This window comes from Eschscholzia californica, unplaced genomic scaffold (genome assembly GCF_041429995.1).
Source record: "Eschscholzia californica isolate CP2 unplaced genomic scaffold, dmEscCali1.0.p SCAF_3, whole genome shotgun sequence".
NCBI classification, from domain to species: domain Eukaryota; kingdom Viridiplantae; phylum Streptophyta; class Magnoliopsida; order Ranunculales; family Papaveraceae; genus Eschscholzia; species Eschscholzia californica.
In genome coordinates this window covers 65,002,150-65,024,567 of record NW_028238420.1, presented here as the reverse complement: position 1 = coordinate 65,024,567, position 22,418 = coordinate 65,002,150, and the positions used below count along the sequence as shown (strand labels likewise).

Sequence of the window (22,418 nt, the reverse complement as noted above, 5' to 3'; positions counted from 1 at the left end):
TTGATGACCTTCTCTCTTCATTTTCTTTACTTTCTCTCTCTCTCTCTCTAATTTGATATTTGATGATTAGAAGAAGGTTTCTAGGTCTCTCTTACCCTTGTTATGTACTAATCTTTTTTATATAATATATTTATTATCTATGTAATGTTCTCCAAGAGAGAAAGATTTGAAAATTTAAGATGCTAAGATGGGAAGAAGTAAAATAAAGTTTTTTTTTTTTTTGAATAAACTAAACTAAATGAAAACCATAGTAAACAATCATTTTTATAAGGTGGTTCACATTTTGATCATACCGTGCACGCTAAAGTATTTTTTATTACAAGGTATACTGGTTACTGAGGCAATCATGGATATGTTTAAAAATGAACTTGATTGAATAATTGGTTGTGAAATAGCGCAATCACTAAGGTAGCTTCTTTTACATATTATAATTCTAGTTCTCTTTAGCTAATTCACATTAGTATCTTCAAGCCTTTAAAACATAAGAAAATATAATCTGTTCACCTAAAAGAGTATATGAAATGCTTCAAAGAAAAAAGAATCTATTGAATGAAGTTTAAAATGTCACATCAAACGTATATGTTGATGAAGACTTTACAAGTAAATTAATGGTTGAGATATGTGAAGATGACGTGAAGATTCGAAAGTCCCCTCTACTATTTTTTATTACTTTTGTGGTTTTGATTAGTATTGAAGATGGTGGACGGGTTGGTTATATTCACACAAAACTAATCTTATGTTCGACACATATTTTACTGGAATCTCGGTTTACATGGACAAATAGAAAATAGTATAACTAATCTTATATTCGACGCATATTTTACTGGAATCTCGGTCAGAATATACAGACAAATAGAAGATAGCCCCCCCGTAACGTACAAAGTGAAGAATTTTGGAGTTCTTATTGGTGATAAAACCTATTGACATCCCAAGTCCAATGCCCTTCCCCAAAGGTTAAGAGGTGACTATAGCCACATAGGTATTAGAAAGATAGGATTCCAAACTAAGATATCAATAGCATATGCTCAAAGGAAAGACTTAAAAATTCCATACTCTTCACCTACTCTTCCACAAAATTGAAAGAGAGCTGTCTTATTATTGTTTTTCTTTTTTTATGTTTGTTGACTTATTAAAAAAACTTGAGGTCCCTTCACCAATTATGTGGATTATTAAACATTCTATATTGTCCCATTAATGGCCTTCTTGATTCATTTGAAAAAAAAAATCAGACTCATTTTAGGTTTTAGATCATCAGAATATCCATCAGATTTTAGATTTCGATTGATAAGATCATCGTGGTTATTCAATATTGAACTATTATAAATGTTAATAGTTTTTGTTTCTAGTTGTTTTTTTCCTTTGTAAAATTGACTTAATATGATTTCTATTTATCTATAAATTTCGATTTGTAATGTTTTTAAATTTGCTAATAATCATTGTTTAAACTCCCCTATGACCAATTCTTAGATCATTTCTCAAGGAGTTTACTTGTATGTCCAACTAATGTTCAATACGAATATTGATTTTGAAGTTTGATGGATCAATTGAGGAAGACTAAATCATCTTATTTAAGGTGAATGAGAACTTTATAAATTCGTTTTACCGACTAAAAAGATTTGTATTCTTCATATCACCTGTACGGTTGTACCCTCTCCATATTTACTTTAAGATATAGCATTAGAGACTCTTTCATTAATTCTAAATTCTAATTGTAATAATAAACTTAAATAGCCTAATCTTCTAAACTAAAAATTGAACAAGCCTTCCTTTGCATCAAATAAAGAAAGAATTTTTTATTGAATTGGACTAGCCTCCTCTAAAATTTAAGAAAATTAGTATTGATTGGATTTTCAATAGTAATTAAATTAATTAGGGTCCATTCAACACACTTCAAAACATTCAAGAGATGTGAAAAAAAAATGAAAAATTGATGCAATAACTCTGCGAATAAGTTATCAGCATAAAACTACTCGAAAACAAAAATTGTTCAAATAAAACTCCTATTTGACTCTCTGAGTCGGTATACATACCTTGAAATCTCGAAAATATTAAAATCGACAGGTAATCAATCTTAGCTCTACATTTAAGAAAAACAAAAATAAATAAGAGACAAAATTATGTCATTATAACAAACTCTATGCTCTCATCTGATCTCACCAAGAAACTGAAACCCTAACTACTTAATGCCCTATCTTGATCTCTCTCTCCTCATCCACTAAAACAAGTGGTGGGAGGTTGATTTTATTGCAAAAAATGTATAGTTGTACATTTTTAGATCACATATTGGGTTCTCCTTACTTTACACCAACTTTTGACGGTAATATTATCGTTTTAACGGTAATAACTTCTTTTACTGTCCGAGAATCCATTGCAATCATAACTTTTATTTTCTTACCATTTTTCTGAAAGAATGATTCTTATACATTACTTATCCACAAGGTAGAAAAGGAAAATATGGAAAAATTTCAAAATTAATTTACCGTTTAGAAGCAAAAATGGTAAAAGAAAGTGGATAAAGTAGAAGAGTCATAGTTGACAAAACAAAACAAGCAATTGAGAGCAAAATTACCAACCATGGACAGACTCAAAAACCTCCTCATCATATTGCATAATTGATTTTCTCTCTCTCTCTAACTTGATTAAAAAAAAAAAAAAGTCAAAATTGAAGACCAGTTAGCCCAACAGAGCTTTATCTACTAGTATTTTAAATTATTTCATAATTAATTCCTTTTTCTCTCTACTTGTATATAATGGTGCAAGGTTATCCACCTTCAAGAATCTCTCTCTCTCTCTCTCTCTCTCTCTCTCTCTCTCTCTCTCTCTAAAACTCTCTCTTTCTCTCTCTACTTCTCTGTTGTGTTTTGAGTATACCAAAACAATCCTGTAATAAAGGGCGAAAGAGATGGAATCGTTTTATAATCAGTTAGCCAAGTCTTCTTATGGCGATTCTCTCAAAGTCTTGGAAGCTGATATTCAACATGCTAATTCTCTGTGAGTTTTCCCCCCTTCTTCTTCTTCTTAATTTCATATTGATTGTGGGTTCTGATTATTTTTAATTTGGGGAATTTTGGAATTCCTCCTTTTTTTTCCAATTTCAATTTTTAATAACATGGAACTTTCAGTATGATCTTATAAACATCAAAACAACAAAAACCCATTTTAAATTTCACAAATACCTGTAATGGGTTCTGCCATTTTTTTCATATTATTGATGTTTTTATCGTGTTCTTAATCTATCTTCTTCAACTTATGCCCTCCCAAAATTCCCCCACCCCCAAAAATGTTATCCCTTTGATGGGTATAAAAATTGGGGGTTTTTGCTTGTAGTGTTTTATCTGTTATATGACACTTGTGAACTTCTTTAAGGGTTTTAGCTTCTTACCATTTAAAGCAAGCAAAGTTAGTACTGTTATGTGTCAAACTTTTTTTCTGTCATGGATGATTGGTGGAGTAGTGGAGCCTATTTTTCTGTGATTGTTTGATTGTGATGTGTTGATTTGAAATTGCTGGAATGGGTTTTTTTTGGCTTATGAATTTGAATTTTGGGTTTGTAGAGCTTCTGCTATTCCAAGAGCCAAAGATGGTGCATATCTTCAGATGAAACTAGCATATAATCAAGTAGCTCCGCTCTTCTTGTTCTTACTCCAATGGATGGATTATACTTGTACATGTCTGCTCCCAAGTTATGCTAGCCTTTTTCACATACTTGTCTACAAGGTCTGGCTATATTTCTTGATCCTAATTCCTACATTAGTTTCAAAATGAGCATTTGTTATCTACGATTACGTCTCGAATATCACCTCAGAGTTTCTCGAAGAGAAGGAGGGCCTGTTCTAAGTGATTGTCGTTAGAGCCTGTTGGGCTTAACTCTCTTTGAAAACCAGCCTGCAAGGAAAGGATTGCCCAGAGTACTCTGTTTTGCAAGTTCTAATATCCATGCGATGTGGGATAATGTTAATACCTTCCTTCAACCCCCAAAGTCGGAGGCACTTCGAACTCCCCCTCCAGACAGGGCTAAGGTTATGAAGCCCCCGGACCATCCCTGAAACACTAGCTCTGATATCATGTTAGAGGCTTACATCCATTGTGCCTAACCCCCCTTGAAAACTGGCTTGCAAGGAAAGGATTGTCCAAGATATATCTACTTTGATGCCCAAAACGATGTGAGATAATGCTAATACTTGTGTAGTTTCTTAGTGAATGAGCGTTAATTCGTAAAAAATTGGGTGCTTTAGTCATTATTTCTATCTTTTGAATACTAAAACCAGCATTGTTCTGAACTTTGCAGGTATATCCAGATGAGAAGGTAAACATCTCAGCTTGTGGAAGGAAGGCAACTGTTAGAGAATTTTATGGTTGGTACATTGTTGATTTGTTTTAATATGTCCAATGTTTCGATGTGCATATCGAATTTTTTAGTGTCATAACAATACCCTTATTGTGATTTTATCTAACCGAATAGCTGAAAACTGCTGCAGCTATGATATTACCTTCACTTGAGCAACTACAAGGTAGTTTTGGTGAGCTAGATGGTAGTATGGAGAAGGGCTGGTGTATCAATATGTTAGGTAAGGTGATGGCAGAAGAAAGAAGGAAACTCTCTGATGTCGATTTAGAGAGGGAAACTGAATGCGGGATTTGTATGGAACCTTGCGCGAAAATGGTATTGCCCAACTGCTGCCACTCTATGTGCATCAATTGCTACCGTGACTGGTAAATACAAACTTCATTGGCCTTATATTTCTAAAAGTTTCGTTGTGTGTGTGTGTGGGTGTGTGTGTGTGGGTGTGTGTGTGTGTGTGTGTTAAAAAGCTACCATTTGGCCTAACTCTTTCGAAACTGGCTTGAAAAGGAACGGACTGCCCGATACTTATCTACTTTTGCAAATTCCGACGGTTAAGTAATTTGGAATAATGCTAATACCTCCCCTATTAATTTGGAACGGATTGCCTGATACTCATCACTCGACATTGCCCCTCCTTGCAGGGCTAATGTCACGACGTCCGTGCCCATCCCTGAAATACTAGATCCAATACCATGTTAGAGGCCCATTGGGCCTAATTCTCCTTGGAAACCCACTTGGGAGAAAAGGATTGTCAGACTTAATGCCAGCACAAGGATTGCCTAGGCACACACATGATTACATACTTCATAACGAATATATTAGGAACTTTCCTCATCGCTTTTGTTCTCCTTCAATTATAGGAATACAAGAGCAGAGTCATGCCCATTCTGCCGAGGAAGCTTAAAGAGAGTAAGTTCAAGAGACTTGTGGGTTCTTACTGGTAATGGTGATTTTGTCGATACAGAAACGGTAGCCAAGGAAGAATTGGTACGTTTCTACTACTACATCAATAACCTGCCACAAGATATAGCAGATAGCCTTTTCTTCATGTACTATGAGTACTTAATCTGATTTCGAACGAGATATGTGGTGGTGTATAGAAAGAGAACGGGAAATAACCAATTGTACATAGAAATGCATGGTAATGAAGTTCATTTCTTTGTAATTTACATGGATTATATTCAAATCCCATGTTGGAGTTGCATAGAATATAGCTTAGAGACTCATGTAAGAAACTCCAAAGAGTTAATAAATATCAAATTCTCACTTAAGATTTCATAGTTGACTTAGAATATGCTACATATAGTAAGAGATTAAGCAATATATCATTTTGCAAAATTTGTTAACAAGATTGCATACTCTCCTCCGTATGGACATGAATTGGATGTACATGGTTGTATGTGATTCATTTGAATCAAATAGACCAAAAAAACAAATCACACAAGTCATTCAGACGAGTCAGACATCATGAATCGCATTGATTAGTCGAAGTGCACACAAACTGACCCAAATTACCAAACTTTATCACAATCACAAGGGATGTCATAGTATACCAAGCGGGCGAGCACGACACAAATTTTGTTTTAGGAATTGACTAGTACATCTCTTCAAGAAGAATAATGAGACCCTAAGAAGTACACTAACCTTGACTAAAATCAACCAACTAGGGTTTTGCTTCTTAGCAGTACATCAAAAGAAGGATGACAATATCCACCATGGATGAACATGTCAGCAACTACCTTGTACATGGCTTCAGTGAGGTGAACCCCATCCCAATTAATATAGTGAGATGGGTTATTACAAGCTTTTGAAACAGAGGGTGACCCACAAGGCTGAAATAAGTCAAAATTATAGGGTTCACCACCTGACCCACAACATGCCTTAAATGGCTCATTGAATCCATACTTGGTTAAGTTGATCATGACTGTTCTATATGAACTCCAAAAATCTGCATATGAAATTATAGCCTTAGGATGCTGATTCCTGAGATATTTGATCTTAGATTGTAGTTTTAGATTGTGGGTGTAGGATTGCTTGTTTGCACTGCCAACACACCCTATCTTATCTCTGTCATCTGTTGGAGCTAAGGTCATTGCTAATGACAGACACCCTGTTGTTGGTAAACCTTCTACTACCATATGAGTGGCGCCCATATCCAATAATTCCTGCAAACAAAATTTCATATTAATGATTTGTCAGGCTAAAATATGGAGACCAGATTGAATGGGGGATGGAACCTTGTTGGAGATAACTCATATCTGAAAACTAGAGTTCGAATCTTACTCTTTCGAAAAATATAAAGGATCAAATTAAAATTTGGTCTCGCGCTTTCAAAATCTCAACCACAGTGTTGTCATTGGTTATGACATCGTTCTATACGACTAGTCTAGTGCCACACGATATTAAATTTCTCTTTACAATGGGTCTATCATAAAATATCTCGGACTTCTCCATTTGACCAATCTAGACTCTAAATCTAGGAGAAGAGTCAATTTGTGATACTTGATGTGATGGCATAACAGAGGTTAAGGACTTCCTAAGAAATGGGGGGGCTTTTCGCCTTGCACATTACATTTTTATTTCACATTTGACATTATTGTCGACATTATAACACATAGCTTGTAGAAATGAGAGTTTCAGAGTTAACCAAGTCAGTTCAGAATGACGTATTTGTATCTACGTAAAACTTACCTGTAAAACTTGTGCAGTTTTATTAACGGCGAGATCTTGAATAGTATCCCCTGAAACAGAAGAACCAATGGTATATGCATAATCATTAGCTCCAATCTCACCAACCCAAAACAGAGCATCCTCCATTAAAACTCTACATTCTTTGGAACCCTTACTAACTTTCACTTGACATCCATGACTTTCCAAGAACTTCTTAAAAGACCCAACTTGAAAACCAATAGATTGAAGTGGAATGCTGTAAGTGATATTGTTTTTAACAAAGAAATCACGGTCAACAGCAGTTGACCCACCAACGGCAAAATTCACACCGTGAGAAGTATCGGCTTTATGATCAATATAAGGTGGTAAATAAGGTAAAGATAGAAACTCTGTTACAAAATCGATAACTAAACGACCATCGGAGTAACGATTTGTTGGATGATGAAAGAATGTCATTCCATAAGGATAATTTGATACATGGTTGAAATTACTTGGTCCTGTTTCTGATCTAGTGTTTCCAGTATCAGTCAAAGAGTCTCCGAAAGCGTAAATTTTCGTGAACCGACTGCCTTGGTTTGACACACAGGTTACTGTCAAAGATGATGAGATGATAAAGAAGAAGATGAAGAAGATAGTAGTGAGGTTGGTCATGGATTTGGAAGCCATTAATAAGAGCTTCATATGTTTTTTGAGTTCTCATTGGTATTGGTATATATATAAAGTGGAAGGTTGGGACTTCATAGTCAATGTCTATTGGGGCACACTAAATGATATGTCATTGAGATAAGGAGTAAACAAAATGGGGGGAAGTGAGATATGATGATAGAGGTGGTGGCGATGTCTTTCATTTATGTTTGTTTTGATAGAAAGTGAGTGAAACGGTTAGGTGTTTAAATGTGAGCATTAAATCAATTGTATGGGTAGTAGTTGATAGGTAGGTATCCCCGTTTAATCTGTTTCTCGTACGAGTAATTTTATTGATACAACAATCGTCGTGTCACCAGAAAAAGAATATTGAATTCAGAAACCAACCACCAAAGTTTGGAAAGTGACCACATTGGTGGTAGTTCATTCATTGAAGGATGTTTCTTCTTGTTCATTTTGGCAGTCCAATTTGAAAGCCTGGAACACCTTGAATAGAAACCCTAATATAGCTAATATTAACTTGACCTTTATCAGTCATCTAAACATTTTGGATATTTATATACAAATTTCCACAAAATGTTGGTAACGAATTGTGGACGTTAAGATGATAATAATTCACAAAATAGTCAAGTAGGAGACCGGTCAGTAGTCTTTCTCCGTTATTAAGGAAAATTTGAACAAGATTTTTGAAAGTGGATCATGCATGATTGGAGATGAACTTGAAAGAGAATCGTGCATACATAGCTCATGTAACAAACATCCATGTCAATTGCTCAACGATCAAGTATAACCAAGATTTTCAGTTTCACCTCTATAGACGAAATTTGAACAACAATATACTAGTTTAGATGTCACATGAACAAATCTTTTAATGTACATAGCAATAAAACTATAGCCACGATTATAGAGTCGAAAAACATCAATAGTCACACTATTAAGGAACGTTACCGTGTGATGGTTTTACACGAGAATCAATAGCAAGTCTAACAGTAGAGTAGATGAGAGAAGGTTCAGCCATTGCACCATTGCCATAGTCTCCACAAGCCAATCTCTTTGTGATAGGAGAAACCAGAGAAATGCCCAGCTCGCTGATTGTATCGATATGTCGTTGCGTGAAAGGGTTATTCCACATGAAGGTATTCATTGCCGGTGCAACAAATATAGGCTTATTGAAGTCCCAAGCTCGTATAATGCATGTCAGAAGGTTATCACACAATCCCCCGGCAATCTGTGAAAGAAATCACAAGATAGAAATATACGAATCAACATAAACGACTTTTATTCAATCAGTGATGTGTAAGAACTAAGAAATTGAAACAAGAAGGACCGTAGATGAAGTGTTGCTGAAGTAAATCGTGTCTAGTCAAGGTTAGAATCAGTGTTTTTTTCAAACATCGGGGAGTATTTCATACTCCCTATCATTTAGGAGTACTAAGTTATTAGCAATGAAAATGACACATTCTTTATAGGTCTTGTTTTGCCACAGGGTCAATACAAAATCTTCAAAAAGACCTTATAGAGGATTCCATTTCTGGGTTGATTTATCATCACTAAACCCAATAAACTTGAGTAATAACCACAAACAATTTTTTCTCGAATACCTACTTTCTATGTGAAACTAATAAAATATCAAAATTTTGTATCTTTGTTAACCAAAATATGGTTAACGACTCCACCAAATTAAAAACGTCGACATAGTGGAGAGAGAAAGATATATTACCTTGCCAAGTGTATTTGCTGACAGTGGGGCAATAACCATCAAATCTGCCCACTTCCGAAGTTCAATGTGAAGTACATTATCTCCGATCTTTTTCCAACTCGACCATTCATCCTCATCAGTGTAGATAACTACATCCTTAGGAATTGCTGTTCTGTCGATGAAGTGTAAAGATGACTTAGTGACAACAGCTTTGATATCGGCCCACTCAGAGAAGCTATGGCAAAGATTACCAAACTTTATAGCAGCCACACTTCCACTAGCAGCTAAAATGATTCGCGGTCTCCTTGGTACTGTATTATACTGCATCACTTCATATTCTGAAGTAACAGGCTCATGCCCAGATGAAGCCATTCACCGGCACACCGACACTCCAAGAGGTCTACAAAGAAATAAGAGTTATATATATATATCACACACATACACATCCGAATGCCCATTAATCATGTAATTCTTAGAAAGCAATAAACATGAATAATATAACGTGAAAGGACTATCCTTAATTCTTTACTGCTTTCATAGTAGCATACTAAACTTGAGCTACTTTTAAATATAACAAATGGACAAAAAATAAAGAGACTTCCTAATATCAAAAAAAGACAATGATATTTAGGGTAAACGTGATATGATCTCATTCAAGGCTCAAGCACATTAATTAGGTTTGCAATTCAAAATCAGAGCCGGAATAATATAACTCAAGTTCCGGTCTTCCGGGTTATATAATGAGCATAACTAGAATCTGAAAACACATTAGATTTGAAGTCTGAAACTCGTTTTCAAATTTTAAAACTTAAATATCGGTTTGGCATAGTTAAGATAAAAAAAAATATTGATACTGCCTCTCTATCGGCCCAGTCCTGCTCTCTTGAGTGTTGGTCCAACTCGCCCTCAGGTCCACAATATACAAATTTCAAAATCTCAAACTGTTAGACCAAAAGCTGAAGATTAAGGAAGTACACTAGTGTGATAACAATAACATTGCTATAGTTAAAAAGTATCTTCAAACTACTAGTACTGTTCTATCAAATGTGAAGTGAGAGATATTTGGCTCAACGTTAAGAATATCTAGTTCAAGAAAAACAAATTCTTTCAGACATTTCTTCAAACACCTTACCAGCATCTAATGACTTAGCACTCTAACAAATAGCAACTAATCCCACAAATTATCATTTCTTCATACAAGAGCAGCTAATTACCGAAAACCCTTATCACAATTCTAACTATTTCATTCAGTATTTTACCTTATAAACCCTAACCCTAAATCACATTTCATGGTTAATATATTTCAAGAAGGAAAATAAAGATTTCAAATTAACAGATCAAAAGAGAAGGAGAAAAAGAAAATAAAAGAAATATTTTTTCTTACCTCCTTAGATTTCCCCAAATCCAAAGCTCCAGCAAGAAAGCTAGTTACTGATCGAGAAACAAGAAACGGTGATAAAGACAAGAAATTTATTGCCGAAAGAGATTCAAATTGGAGTTTTCACTTTGTAGAGGAAACCTAATTTAATTGTGGAGAGAGAGAGAACTGTCTGTACTTTCAAATTTGAATCTTGAAGTGAGAGAGAGAGAGAGTCAGAGAAAAAGCCCCCCTTTTTTTCCGAAGGATGAGATTTTCAGGTGTAGGGTGCCTCTCCATGCGCCTCTTGGGCCACCCTCAGTCTTAGCGCCCCCACCAATTGGTGCAGTTGGAAACATTTAGAATGGACCTAATCGGTGTTGGGCTTGAACCACACAGACTAAAGCCAGTCTGAAAGACCACGCACTGGCCCAATTACTAAGCATCGGACATCTCAGCCTAAGGCTCACAGAGAGTGCGAAAGAGAGGGTCGGCCCAAGAGGAATATGATGGGGTGCTTTTACAGGCATCCTCTATAGCCTCTTTTTTCTCTCAGGCCTCCCTCGCTCTAGCGCCCCGACCCCAATGGATTACAGTTGTCTGATGGCAATCAGATTGGGCCTAATTCGTGTTGGGTTAGAATACCGGGATTCAGCCTAGTCTGAGGGGCGAGGGCCCTCGAGCTGCTCCAATCCGCGGCATCGGACTGCTCGATCCGAGACCTACATGGAGTTGTAAAAGAGCAACACTTCATGAGCAAAAGGATGAGGCGCCTTTAGAGGCACTCTTTAGGGTAGATCAATACCACTTTTTTTTGAGAATTCGACTACGATCTACGTTAGTCGTTACAAGGCGTTGATACATCATGAATATGTGATAAGCACGATAACTGCCTAATTTAAACCACGAATGAAAGAGGTCTAAAGCCCCAACAACATGAAAGAGGCATAAAGTCTGACAATTTATTACATTATTTTACTTTATTTATAGCCCAAATTACATGGGATAAATTTTGATGGTAAATTGCTTCCACCGAAATTCGATTCCACGGCCTCATGGACTCAAGAGGGGCGTCCAACCACTGCATGTCTGCACCAAAGGCTGGTGGAGAATACCACTTTTGTTTGTCAAGAAGGTAAGTGCAATGGAAACCCCCCTGGATCCACCTATCATAAACAAGCCAGTCAGTCAGATCTGAGTTATCTGACAAGCTCCCACTGGACCCCTTAAAATCAAAACCGATAAAATTCAGTTCCGGTATTTCCATACCAACCAACCAATTTCAGAACTGGATATGGATTGAAACTCTGTAATTTACTACTTTCTCCACCTCGCGGGAGAAAAAATAAATGGTGAAAATTTCCGCTTTGTTCCTCCTAAGTTCTTCGATGATTTAGTTTCAGGTTTCAGCAGTAATTTTGTAATAAGATGGAAACAGTTGCTATCATAACAAGCTGTTCTTCCCCAATTCATCATCAATGGAGATATTTTAATCCACCTGGTTAGTCGTTCATTCATATCAAATCTTTCAGTTTTAATGATTTCTGGGTTCAACCCAGATTTCTTTAGCTTGTTTTTAGTTTAATCACAAGCTACCCATTTTCTATCACTATCTAAAACTCTATGATTTATTCTTCATTTTACAACCTTTTCTTAATGGTCAATTGTTCTTACTTCAATTGTTTTCAAAATTGATCAAATTTGATTAGATGGAGCAAAGGGTAATCAAATCTTGCCAGCCAAACTACACACAGTATGTGTTTCTGTCCTGGGTTTTTTCTTGTACGACTCTATTTTGGCCATTAATGGTTGTTCTTGTTAAGTTTATGGTTATCCTAACTCAAAACTAATTGGTACTGACTTGAGAGGACCTAGGCCACATTATTCTTGGTTGCTAGATCGACATCCTCCCATCCACTTCACATGTGGGGTTCTTTGACCCTAGCACTGTGTTTTTTTTTTCTTTTTGGAGGCACGGGGAACACATGTGACTTTTACATGTGGCTTTTAAAGCTATCACGTGTGGGTCTAGTAGCTCTGATACCAAGTTAAGTTTGTAGTCATCCAACTCGAAACTAATTGGCAATGAGTGGAGAGCCACATTATATTCTTGGTTGCTAGATCGTCATTCTCCCTTGTGGGATTATTCTCACAGTTCTCATCATAAACAATAGGGAACTCGTTCTTCTTTCAGGGTTTTGGAGCGATTATAAAGTCTTTTGCAGGAAGAAACCCTGTGAAAAGATCAAAAGGAAATGGGAAATTACCCAAAAGTAGAACTCAAGAACTTAATAAGATTTCTTCTGATGAATACATTGGATTTGAAGATAAATCATTTTCTAAAGATGATTCCTTTTCAAGTATTGTTAGTGGGGTTTCCTCCACAGATAATACTGGTGAAAAAAGAAGTGCAGTTCTTAGCTCTTCAAGAAGTGATGTTCTTCAAGCTTGCACTGTCACTTCGGGTTTGATTCTCGCCTCTGGTGTACTGATTCGATACGTAAGTTCGACATTTTTATCCTTCCTAACATTTACTTCATATCATGTTTTTCATAGTTAAGCATGGTTCTTTTCCTTTTTCTTAGCGTCCGAGCCTGACTCGCCTGAATCAGAGTCACTTGAGTTAAACTTGTTTTGTTTAGGGGCACAAATAGTCCTTATTAGATTATTCGAAACAACCGGTTCTTCATTCAAACTTATTTTATCTCTCAAATGCACCACATATCAACCCGGGTCATCCATCCAACGAGTCAGTTGCACAAGTCAGATAAAAAATATTTTGAGATTTGGCTCGAGTCAATTCGGGTCTAAATTTGAAAAAAGAAAAGAAGGAAAAAAAAATCTATGTCCGACGAATAAAGCTAGGAGTGAATGTGTGCTTTTTAGGGTTAAATTCTTGTTCTTTGGGTTTAAACTGTTGAATATGTATTGTGAAGTGCAGTTATCTCATCTTGCATATGGAGAAGGATGGCCACTCCATGACTGTACTAAAGAAGTATTATGTATGCATTTTTATGTTATTGTGGTTTCTTAATCTTATTAGTTCTTTCATTACTCTATTAAAGAGTATAACTTGATTTGTTTGTTTTGTAGTTCATTATGAGACCTGGCATATTGAGTTGATCATTGGATTAGTCATCGGTATATCATCGTGTCGGTTCTTACTACTTGAGACTTGGCCTGATTTTGCCGAATCTAGTGAAGCAGCAAATCAGCAGGTAACCTTGTTAACTCTCTCTCAAACTCTCAGTACTTGAGTAACCGTTCATTATAATCTGGCTTGAGTTTTCAGAGCTCTTAGTTTCCACTTGGGCCATACTTCTTATGGCCTGTCTTTTGTGTTTCAGATCCTTAGTAAACTAGAACCGTTGGACTACATCGTTGTAGCATTTCTGCCCGGGATTAGCGAGGTAAACTTGAACTGTGTCTTTCTTGGTTGTTAGCACAAGCACATATATATTAGTTTTGGAAGTAATGTTTCGCGTGAATCAGGAGGTTCTTTTCCGTGGTGCACTAATGCCACTTTTTGGGCTTGACTGGAAGAGCGTTCTGGTGGTTGCTACCATATTCGGTGTTTTGCATTTGGGTAGTGGCCGGAAGTATTCCTTTGCTGTCTGGTATCATTCTTCTTATCTTCTGTCTACACATTTCCATAATACACCGATCCCTTAGGCCAATCCTATCAGACCATATATATAATGTAAGATTTAGTTCATTGTCTAGATGAGCATTCTTTCTGAAGTGTACTTAATTTCCCACAAGATATTGAGCAGTATAGCAAATCGGTGAGAATAGTCCCGCTTAGACAAAGCGAAAGCTAGCTAGTCACCAAGAATCCAGAAATATTCAATTGCTCTTCAATTAGATGATCACGAACTTCACTATCAATGTCCTGGGCAAAATCTCTTACTTCTATTTCTGCAATTGTTTGCAGGGCAACATTTGTTGGATTTGCATACGGTTACGCTACGATCGTAACATCAAGTATTATCGTTCCAGTGGCTTCACACGCATTGAACAATCTTATTGGAGGTATTTTATGGCGGGTCACGTCAAATAAATCACAACAACAAAAACTGCCATGACAGACAAATTGTATAGTATTAGTTTTTGCACAGTTACTTCAAGCTTGCTTTCAGTTTAATGAGATTTATAAAACTATGGCTGCCTCGACAAGAATATCATCTGTATATCTAGACCTCAAGACTCTTAACACTTAAATACAAGCATATTGTTCTAATGGATTTACCAACTACCCATTGTCTTTCAATTCCAATTGTATCCCTATGTTTTCCAATAGGTTGATCGGTTATGCCAGAACCACCAAACCTACTCCTATTCTTTAATAGTTGCAAAACGGTTCTTCCACCTCCAACAAGCCCAAAACCTCCTTCAACAAAACCTTGTAGTCAGCATGGACCCAATACAAAAAGAGATCATCTCAGCACACATGTAACACTCCAAGCCTTAGCTGTTAACGATATTGTCCTTGCCTTTGGCACCTTAAGACCAAGCCCACTGGGTACGGATTTTGTTTTCGGCAAAACTCCCCGAGCTCACCCATAAGCCTCGCAACTTACTAAACTTGAGCGTACAGCTATAGCCCATACTCCAAACACTAACAAGCGATGCGGGACTATCACAATACACCCAACAAGGCCCAACGAGAGTTGAAATTAAAAGAAACCATGTCACAAGAGCACTCAAAAAAAAACTTAAAAGTTGACTGAGAATCAGTGAATTTTCTTCAAGTTTCAATCTCTTACTAGTGCAAAGGCTGTATTTGTTGATAATTTATAGAACCCATATAACCTGTTTCAAACTTTCAATTTAACTTAACAGTGAAAGGGGCCAAAAGTAACTCACTAATCCCACATCAGATAAAAGTTCAAAAGAGAAATAAAAAACCTATTCAGAATCCATTCATGGTTTTGGTGTGCTCTCATGAGAGTTGAGATGTGCAAAATTCTTCTTACACAGGCTGCTAGACCCAAGTATCCCCAACATTTTCAGATCCTGGTATTCTATCCGGCTCGCCATCGAAGTCTGAATACCGCCCCGAATCAGACAATACTGGAGTAGTTAATGAAGCAGTTGAAGCAGCATAACTTAGTGGATGATCAAACTTACAAGCAGGACCATACTTGCAAATGCCATAATGATTGTAGTTTGAGCAGACTGCCCGATCCTGCAGGGAAAAAAACGATTTTCCAGAGAAAGGACAACGATAGATACCACAAGAAATTAAATAATCACACAAAACAAAAATGAAACTAAACAATCACACAAAACACAAGAAATATACGTGGTACGGTCGGTAAGACATTCTCCACGCGAACAATGGCGTGATGAGTTTCACTATGAAAACATAATGTACAAAAATTTCTCAGGGTTTTAGTAAATTTAATAATGCAACTCACCAAAATCCTAAGACTCTGCCTCCTATGTCCCCAAAACCGTAAAACCGAGATCCCCTTTTACATTGATAATAGCCCTTTAAAAGACTAGTGCAAGCATAAGCAAACGGGCGGGCCACATTTTGGCCCAATTAAACAGTTTCCCGGTTCGCCTTCAGGTTAAATATTGACAAACATGCAAGCCTCTTTCAGCATAATCAATCCTCCCAAGAAACTTATTCAATTTTGTAACTCTATCTAGGATTAACTAGACTAATGTAACCCAAAAGTGGGAGGACATAAAGCCAAGCATCTTATACCCTATGAGTATAAATTATGATTATCACTGAAATGGTACAATCAACTGGTTGGTAAGGATTGGTCAAATACGGAGCAATTTGAGTCATCACAAGGAATATAGTGAACATGCTTCTTCATGTGAATGTACTAAAACTGAAAGAATATACTTACAGGTCTTAGAGGCAGACCCATGGGACTGAGAACAACTGAATCTTGATGCCGGTTCTTTGGATGATCAAACCTGCAAGCTGATTTATATTTGCAGTCCCCAGTTCTCATGTAGTATTGACACTCACGTTCACCAGGTCTCTCAGGGAAGGCATCAGCTGTCATCTGTTGTTGGTGAAGCATGGAACCACCTACTTTCTTGCCATAATTGGTCTTGACTAGAGTTGGATTTGCATGCCCTTGAGATGGATACACAGGGTTTACTGGAACCTAAACAAATCACAAGCCGTCATGAATTTATTTCTCTCACGTCCCAAGAAAAAGCATGGTAATGGAATACTAGTGAAGCAATTAGAGATGCATTTGCAGTTGTGTAAGCCTTTCCAAGAAAATGAGAATTTTGTGCAGCCACCGTGATATAAGGTATCAATTGAGTGATTCATGAAGTGGGAGGCTTGAGATTGATTTTGAAGAAAAACAATTAAAAACAGAGTATAACATGATTACCTGATACCCATTCCATTTCAGATTATGCTGAGTCCCTTCAGAAGGTGAAACCACACCTCGCCCATATGAAGAAGATGTGTCGAAGTAAGAAACAGAGCCATTTGAGGGTGCAGGTATAGACCATGATGTTAAGGGTGGCTGAGAAGTGCCTGCAGAGTATCCAGAACTGGCATCTGATCCTCCTGCATTGGTAGGATCGGGATGATGAAATCGACAATTATTCGCAAACTTGCAAGAACCCATACGCATGTAGAAGGGGCACTCTTTCTCCCCCTGTGATAAAAAAAAAAAAAAAAAACCTATTAGTACCTCATATATTGACCGTCCTACATAAGATCAGGCATAAGGTAACATATAGAAAACATTTGAGACGTCTTTAGTAAGATCAAGGAAAAGTATAAATATACCGGACGAATTGGCAAGCCCAAAAAGTTGAACTGTTCAGCTGGTATTAGCACATTTCTTTCTCGAGGATGATGGTATCTACAAGTTTTTCCAAACTTACAAGCTCCCGTCTTCAAATAAAACTGAGATATCACAAGTAGCATTCTAGTCAGTGACTCAATAAAACAGAAACACCTTATTTCCATTAACCAAACATATAAAACAGATTAATTCATAAGAGCCCGTGAACGGTTAATTGGTGAAAGAGGAATCCTACCATTATATTGCTGGACAAAAATTTATAGGCATTTTGGAGCCCTACTAGTGGATCAAAATCCAATCATATACTTACTCTCTAAAGGCAATTACCTAAACATAGAACTGACATATTAAAACTTCAAATGCTTCTAGCAGTATACATATTAAGGAATCATCTCAATCCCCTTTAATATATTGTACGAAACATCAACAAACGCAAACAAGAAAAAGAAGTAAATTACCTTGCAATCTGGCTGACCTTCCCTCTCAGGGTATTCTTCCTTTTCATTTTCGTTCTCCTCCTCCGTAACAACCTTCGGATTGAACTATATCAAAAGATCACAATTCGAAACGCCCTTGTAATCAATCAACTACTATAAAACACCTCATATTCGAAATATCACACTAAGGTCGGACACAATTACTACTTAGGCAAGCCACAAAAATCTCATCTTTAACACCAAAACATATATATAGATTGAAAAGACAGAAACTCTAATAGTTCCTAGAAGAAAAACCCCTTAAAAGAGAAACAAAAGCAACTTGATTATCTCAAAAATTTCTAACCTTTACTGGTTCTGTGAAGTGCCATGATGATCTCGACTACAGAGAAGTTCAAACAAACAAGCAAAATCGAAACTTTCAATTACCAAAATATCAGAAAAAAAAAAATTAGAGGGAAGTGAAAACAAAATCAAAATGAATTTCAAATTAGTAAACTTTTACCACTTCTTTGCCTCTAGGTGGATGATTGAATCTGCAATTAGATCCATAACGACATACTCCAGTACGAAGATAAAAAGAACAATCAGGTTCATCGGGTCTCAATGGATACTTGAATGTTTCTTCATCATCCTCCTCCACAATCTCTTCTTCTTCTTCATGAATGCCTTCATCTAGGGTTTTGGTTTCTAGCTGAAGATTATGAAACTCTTCATCTAGGGTTTCAGCGGTAGGATCGGACTCACTAGGATGACATGCAGGAGGATCGGATGAAGGAAAAGATACTTCTTTTTCTTCTTGTTGTTGTTGATTATCCACCTGAGATTTTGAAGACGGATTTTCCTCACAGTCTCCCATTGTAACTTCACTGCCTCGACATTTCAAAACCCTAATTCTTTCAACAAAAAAAAAAAAAAAAAACCCTAATTCATTTTTTCATTAAACCAAACGTCATAGAGTAGAGTAGAGAGAGGAGAAAGAAACGGAACGACTAATTGAAGAAGGTAGTGGTGCCTATAAAACTTCTCATACAATGAAGATGAATTTTATGGATACAGAAGGTTGGAGTTTCTAATGGCGCCCTCTATAATGACTATTTTTATATTTTAATAAACTAGGGTATATCTCGTGCCCTAGGGCACGGACACTTGTATCAATCAAATGTTACGAAATTATTGTTATATTTTATTGAGAGAGAGAGATTTTTATTAGTTATTACTTTTTTGTATTACTTTTTTGTTTCTTTTCTCTTAAATTAGTTATTATTCTATTCAGAGAGAGAGATATTTCAATTTCTTTTTTTAACCATTGAAATTTATTTTGTTTCTTTATTTCTTAAATTAGTTATTTTATTTCTAAGAAGGAAACGATTATTGTTTTTAAAATACGTAACTTTATCTCTACGAAGGACTATATTTTAAATTTTGAGAAGGGATTCTAGACAATATCCTTCATTAAAAAAGGATGTTTGTCTCAGTCATCGTTTTCCCTTCTGTTTTATTATATAGATATACAGTTTATATCCCGTGCCCTAGGACACAGACACTTGAGAGAGATTTTAATTAGTTATTATTATATTGAGAGAGATAGATTTTTATTAGTTATTATTTTTTTGTTTATTTTCTCTTAAATTAGTTATTATGTATTGAAAGAGAGAAATTTTTATTTCTTTTTTTAACCCTTGAAATTTATTTTGTTTCTTTTTTCTTACATTAGAATTTTTATTTCTAAGAAGGAAAAGATTATTGTTTTTTAAATACGTAACTTTATTTGTACGAAGGACTATATTTTAAATTTTGAGAAGGGCTTCTAGACAATATCCTTTATTAAAAAAGGATGTTTGTCCCAGTCATCGTTTTTCCTTCTGTTTTATTATATAGATGTAACTCGTTAAAATAATGTGTATTTGATACTTCAAAGCACTTACAATAATACAAAAGTTTCTTTTTTTTTGGTCATTACAAATGCACTGATACATGGATACAAAGTGAAAAGCATGATTACTCCGACATACTACTGACCTAATGATGCAGGGGCGCCCGGCGTGGAGGCTTTTTCCATGACTAAACCGGGCCATGGGCCATCTGGCCATGGAGAGTAGCTTTAGGAAGTCCCAATTTTAGTATGATTATTAGAGAATTTAGGTTTAGGAAATTATGTTATTTTAGTATTTCCAATAATTGGAAAGGTCCAGATTTGAGTCTAGTTATTTAGGAAGTTGCAGTATTTTATTTATTTAGGAAAGTCTAATTCAAGTCTATCTAGGAAAGTCCAGAATCCTATAAAAGGATATCTAGTTTGTCCATTATTCCCATGTTGAAGAGAAAACCCAATCAAGTTTAATCGAGTTTACAGTTATTTAGAGTTATTTAATCGTTATTTTATCGTTCTTCGTATTAGTTTATTTTATTCTTAAATTCCGGTGCGTTCTACATCATGTGGTATTCAGAGCCACCAAAGTTTTTGGCTAACGATTCTGGAAATTTTTTTCCAGACCAGTTACATCAGTATCAATCGTATTATATTCGTCAAGATGATTATATTCAATCAAATTATACTCATCAAGAGATAACGAATCAATGCTCATGTTCTTCATGTTTATATGCGAATAACGACTCGTACAATTATCATTGGAATCCGGGAGAAATCGAACGAGAAACCCCTCCACAACCGTATTCATCATCACCGTCACCACCCCCACCATTGTCTTATACAGCTTCACATCCATATTCTTCTTCTACACCACCTCCGTACTCTTATTATTCACAACCGTTTTCACCACCTCTACCTTCATACACTTATTATTCACCACAATCACCACCACCACCGCAACCTTCGTACTCTTATTTTACACCGGCACCGTATTCACCACCTCTTATACAATCGTATTCACCTCCACCACCAACCGTATTCATCATCACCGTCACCACCCCCACCATTGTCTTATACAGCTTCACATCCATATTCTTCTTCTACACCACCTCCGTACTCTTATTATTCACAACCGTTTTCACCACCTCTACCTTCATACACTTATTATTCACCACAATCACCACCACCACCGCAACCTTCGTACTCTTATTTTACACCGGCACCGTATTCACCACCTCTTATACAACCGTATTCACCTCCACCACCAACACAATCATCTTCTCTTTCCTATTCACCACCACAACAACCACAGCCGTCTTTTTTCGAAACAGTTCCATCGCTAATACCCGATTTAGTTAAGGTTCAACATGTGGTGAACGACATCAAAACAATAATACGTCAACCATATTCATCGTCTATTTTAACTTTCAATAAGGAAGAAGAAAGAGAAGAACACAAAGAAGAAGAACAAGAAGAAAAAGAAGCGTACGAAGAAGTTGAAGCTATAGGTATTTACGCAATTACTTCATCACAAACTACGAACGAAGGAAAACCTAAAATAACAATGGAGAATAATAATCCATTAAAGAAGATTACGAGTTTGAAAACTCTTAATAATATCCTTTTGAAAGAAACAAAGGAGCGACGTGATCAGGTTAGTACTCTTATGAAATCTAAAAGTGATATTGAAATTGAAATCAAACGATTTATAACTGAGAATCAAAGATTAGAGGAAGAGAAGAAGATTCTTCAAGATAAAGCTATGGAAGCTGAGATTAAACATAACTTAACCCTAGTGAATGAAGCTGCGTTAGAGGAACAGATGAATGAAGAAGCTAAAGAACTGAACGATCGATTAAATGAGAAAATCAAAGAGGTTATTGAGGTGAATAAGGAGTTCAGTGATTACAGAATTGAAGTGAATAACGATCGTGAGAAGAGGAAAAAAGAAGAAGATAGATTGAGAAATTTAGTGAATGTTTTGGAGAAGAGTAATGAAGAATCTCAGAATGAAATCAAGCGGATCTGGAAGATTCATAATCGAACAAAGTGGGAATTACGGATCGCCATAACAGAGTTCACCGTTTGCTGGTGCATTACGTTATTTTCTTCATCAAACGGTTCGGGACGAACCTCTTGGGAGAAGGGGATGCTGATGCAGGGGCACCCGGCGTGGAGGCTTTTTCCATGACTAAACCGGGCCATGGGCCATCCGACCATGGAGAGTAGCTTTAGGAAGTCCCAATTTTAGTATGATTATTAGAGAATTTAGGTTTAGGAAATTATGTTATTTTAGTATTTCTAATAATTGGAAAGGTCCAGATTTGAGTCTAGTTATTTAGGAAGTTGCAGTATTTTATTTATTTAGGAAAGTCTAATTCAAGTCTATCTAGGAAAGTCCAGAATCCTATAAAAGGATATGTAGTTTGTTCATTATTCCCATGTTGAAGAGAAAACCCAATCAAGTTTAATCGAGTTTACAGTTATTTAGAGTTATTTAATCGTTATTTTATCGTTCTTCGTATTAGTTTATTTTATTCTTAAATTCCGCTGCGTTCTACATCACCTAAAGCCTAACGAAATTAAATAGCTTAA

General features: G+C 36.1%; 5 protein-coding genes across 5 annotated transcripts; 2 read left to right on the top strand and 3 right to left on the bottom strand.

Moving 5' to 3' along the window:
* Positions 1-2,542: 2,542 nt before the first annotated feature.
* LOC147553389 (E3 ubiquitin-protein ligase AIRP2-like) lies at positions 2,543-5,616 on the top strand. Its single transcript, XM_086665152.1, has 5 exons — positions 2,543-2,991; positions 3,555-3,717; positions 4,289-4,355; positions 4,479-4,713; positions 5,206-5,616. The coding sequence occupies exons 1-5, from the start codon at positions 2,903-2,905 to the stop codon at positions 5,414-5,416; spliced, it is 765 nt and encodes a 254-aa protein (XP_086521278.1). The 5' UTR covers positions 2,543-2,902; the 3' UTR covers positions 5,417-5,616.
* A 177-nt stretch (positions 5,617-5,793) lies between these two features.
* LOC147553388 (GDSL esterase/lipase At3g48460-like) lies at positions 5,794-8,882 on the bottom strand. Its single transcript, XM_086665150.1, has 2 exons — positions 7,037-8,882; positions 5,794-6,510 (listed from the first exon to the last, which is right to left on the bottom strand). Exons 1-2 carry the CDS (start codon positions 7,694-7,696, stop codon positions 6,001-6,003), a joined length of 1,170 nt encoding a protein of 389 aa, XP_086521276.1. The 5' UTR covers positions 7,697-8,882; the 3' UTR covers positions 5,794-6,000.
* LOC147553387 (phosphopantothenoylcysteine decarboxylase HAL3a-like) lies at positions 8,411-11,073 on the bottom strand. The gene is made up of 3 exons (XM_086665153.1): positions 10,744-11,073; positions 9,381-9,759; positions 8,411-8,888 (listed from the first exon to the last, which is right to left on the bottom strand). Exons 2-3 carry the CDS (start codon positions 9,729-9,731, stop codon positions 8,595-8,597), a joined length of 645 nt encoding a protein of 214 aa, XP_086521279.1. The 5' UTR covers positions 9,732-9,759; positions 10,744-11,073; the 3' UTR covers positions 8,411-8,594.
* A 913-nt stretch (positions 11,074-11,986) lies between these two features.
* Positions 11,987-14,968, top strand: LOC147553386 (CAAX amino terminal protease family protein). The gene is made up of 8 exons (XM_086665750.1): positions 11,987-12,217; positions 12,426-12,469; positions 12,911-13,216; positions 13,658-13,718; positions 13,810-13,934; positions 14,064-14,126; positions 14,209-14,333; positions 14,651-14,968. The coding sequence occupies exons 1-8, from the start codon at positions 12,145-12,147 to the stop codon at positions 14,799-14,801; spliced, it is 948 nt and encodes a 315-aa protein (XP_086521876.1). The 5' UTR covers positions 11,987-12,144; the 3' UTR covers positions 14,802-14,968.
* A 489-nt stretch (positions 14,969-15,457) lies between these two features.
* On the bottom strand, positions 15,458-19,044 carry LOC147553385 (zinc finger CCCH domain-containing protein 67-like). Its single transcript, XM_086665749.1, has 7 exons — positions 18,456-19,044; positions 18,297-18,332; positions 17,972-18,055; positions 17,495-17,614; positions 17,088-17,360; positions 16,584-16,850; positions 15,458-15,904 (listed from the first exon to the last, which is right to left on the bottom strand). The coding sequence occupies exons 1-7, from the start codon at positions 18,807-18,809 to the stop codon at positions 15,701-15,703; spliced, it is 1,338 nt and encodes a 445-aa protein (XP_086521875.1). The 5' UTR covers positions 18,810-19,044; the 3' UTR covers positions 15,458-15,700.
* Between the last annotated feature and the right edge of the window lie 3,374 nt (positions 19,045-22,418).

Coding starts and splice junctions, on each gene's coding strand:
- LOC147553387 (XM_086665153.1), bottom strand. CDS start 9,731: ATGGCTTCATCTGGGCATGAGCCTGTTACTTCAGAATATGAAGTGATG. Junction 8,889..9,380: donor CAGCAAATACACTTGGCAAG/GTAATATATCTT, acceptor TTTCTTTCACAG/ATTGCCGGGGGATTGTGTGA.
- LOC147553388 (XM_086665150.1), bottom strand. CDS start 7,696: ATGAAGCTCTTATTAATGGCTTCCAAATCCATGACCAACCTCACTACT. Junction 6,511..7,036: donor AAACTGCACAAGTTTTACAG/GTAAGTTTTACG, acceptor TTTTGTTTGCAG/GAATTATTGGATATGGGCGC.
- LOC147553386 (XM_086665750.1), top strand. CDS start 12,145: ATGGAAACAGTTGCTATCATAACAAGCTGTTCTTCCCCAATTCATCAT. Junction 12,218..12,425: donor GAGATATTTTAATCCACCTG/GTTAGTCGTTCA, acceptor AAATTTGATTAG/ATGGAGCAAAGGGTAATCAA. Junction 13,719..13,809: donor CTGTACTAAAGAAGTATTAT/GTATGCATTTTT, acceptor TTTGTTTTGTAG/TTCATTATGAGACCTGGCAT.
- LOC147553389 (XM_086665152.1), top strand. CDS start 2,903: ATGGAATCGTTTTATAATCAGTTAGCCAAGTCTTCTTATGGCGATTCT. Junction 3,718..4,288: donor TTCACATACTTGTCTACAAG/GTCTGGCTATAT, acceptor TGAACTTTGCAG/GTATATCCAGATGAGAAGGT. Junction 4,714..5,205: donor ATCAATTGCTACCGTGACTG/GTAAATACAAAC, acceptor CTTCAATTATAG/GAATACAAGAGCAGAGTCAT.
- LOC147553385 (XM_086665749.1), bottom strand. CDS start 18,809: ATGGGAGACTGTGAGGAAAATCCGTCTTCAAAATCTCAGGTGGATAAT. Junction 17,361..17,494: donor TGGGCTTGCCAATTCGTCCG/GTATATTTATAC, acceptor TTTTTATCACAG/GGGGAGAAAGAGTGCCCCTT. Junction 15,905..16,583: donor TGGGTCTGCCTCTAAGACCT/GTAAGTATATTC, acceptor TTTTCCCTGCAG/GATCGGGCAGTCTGCTCAAA.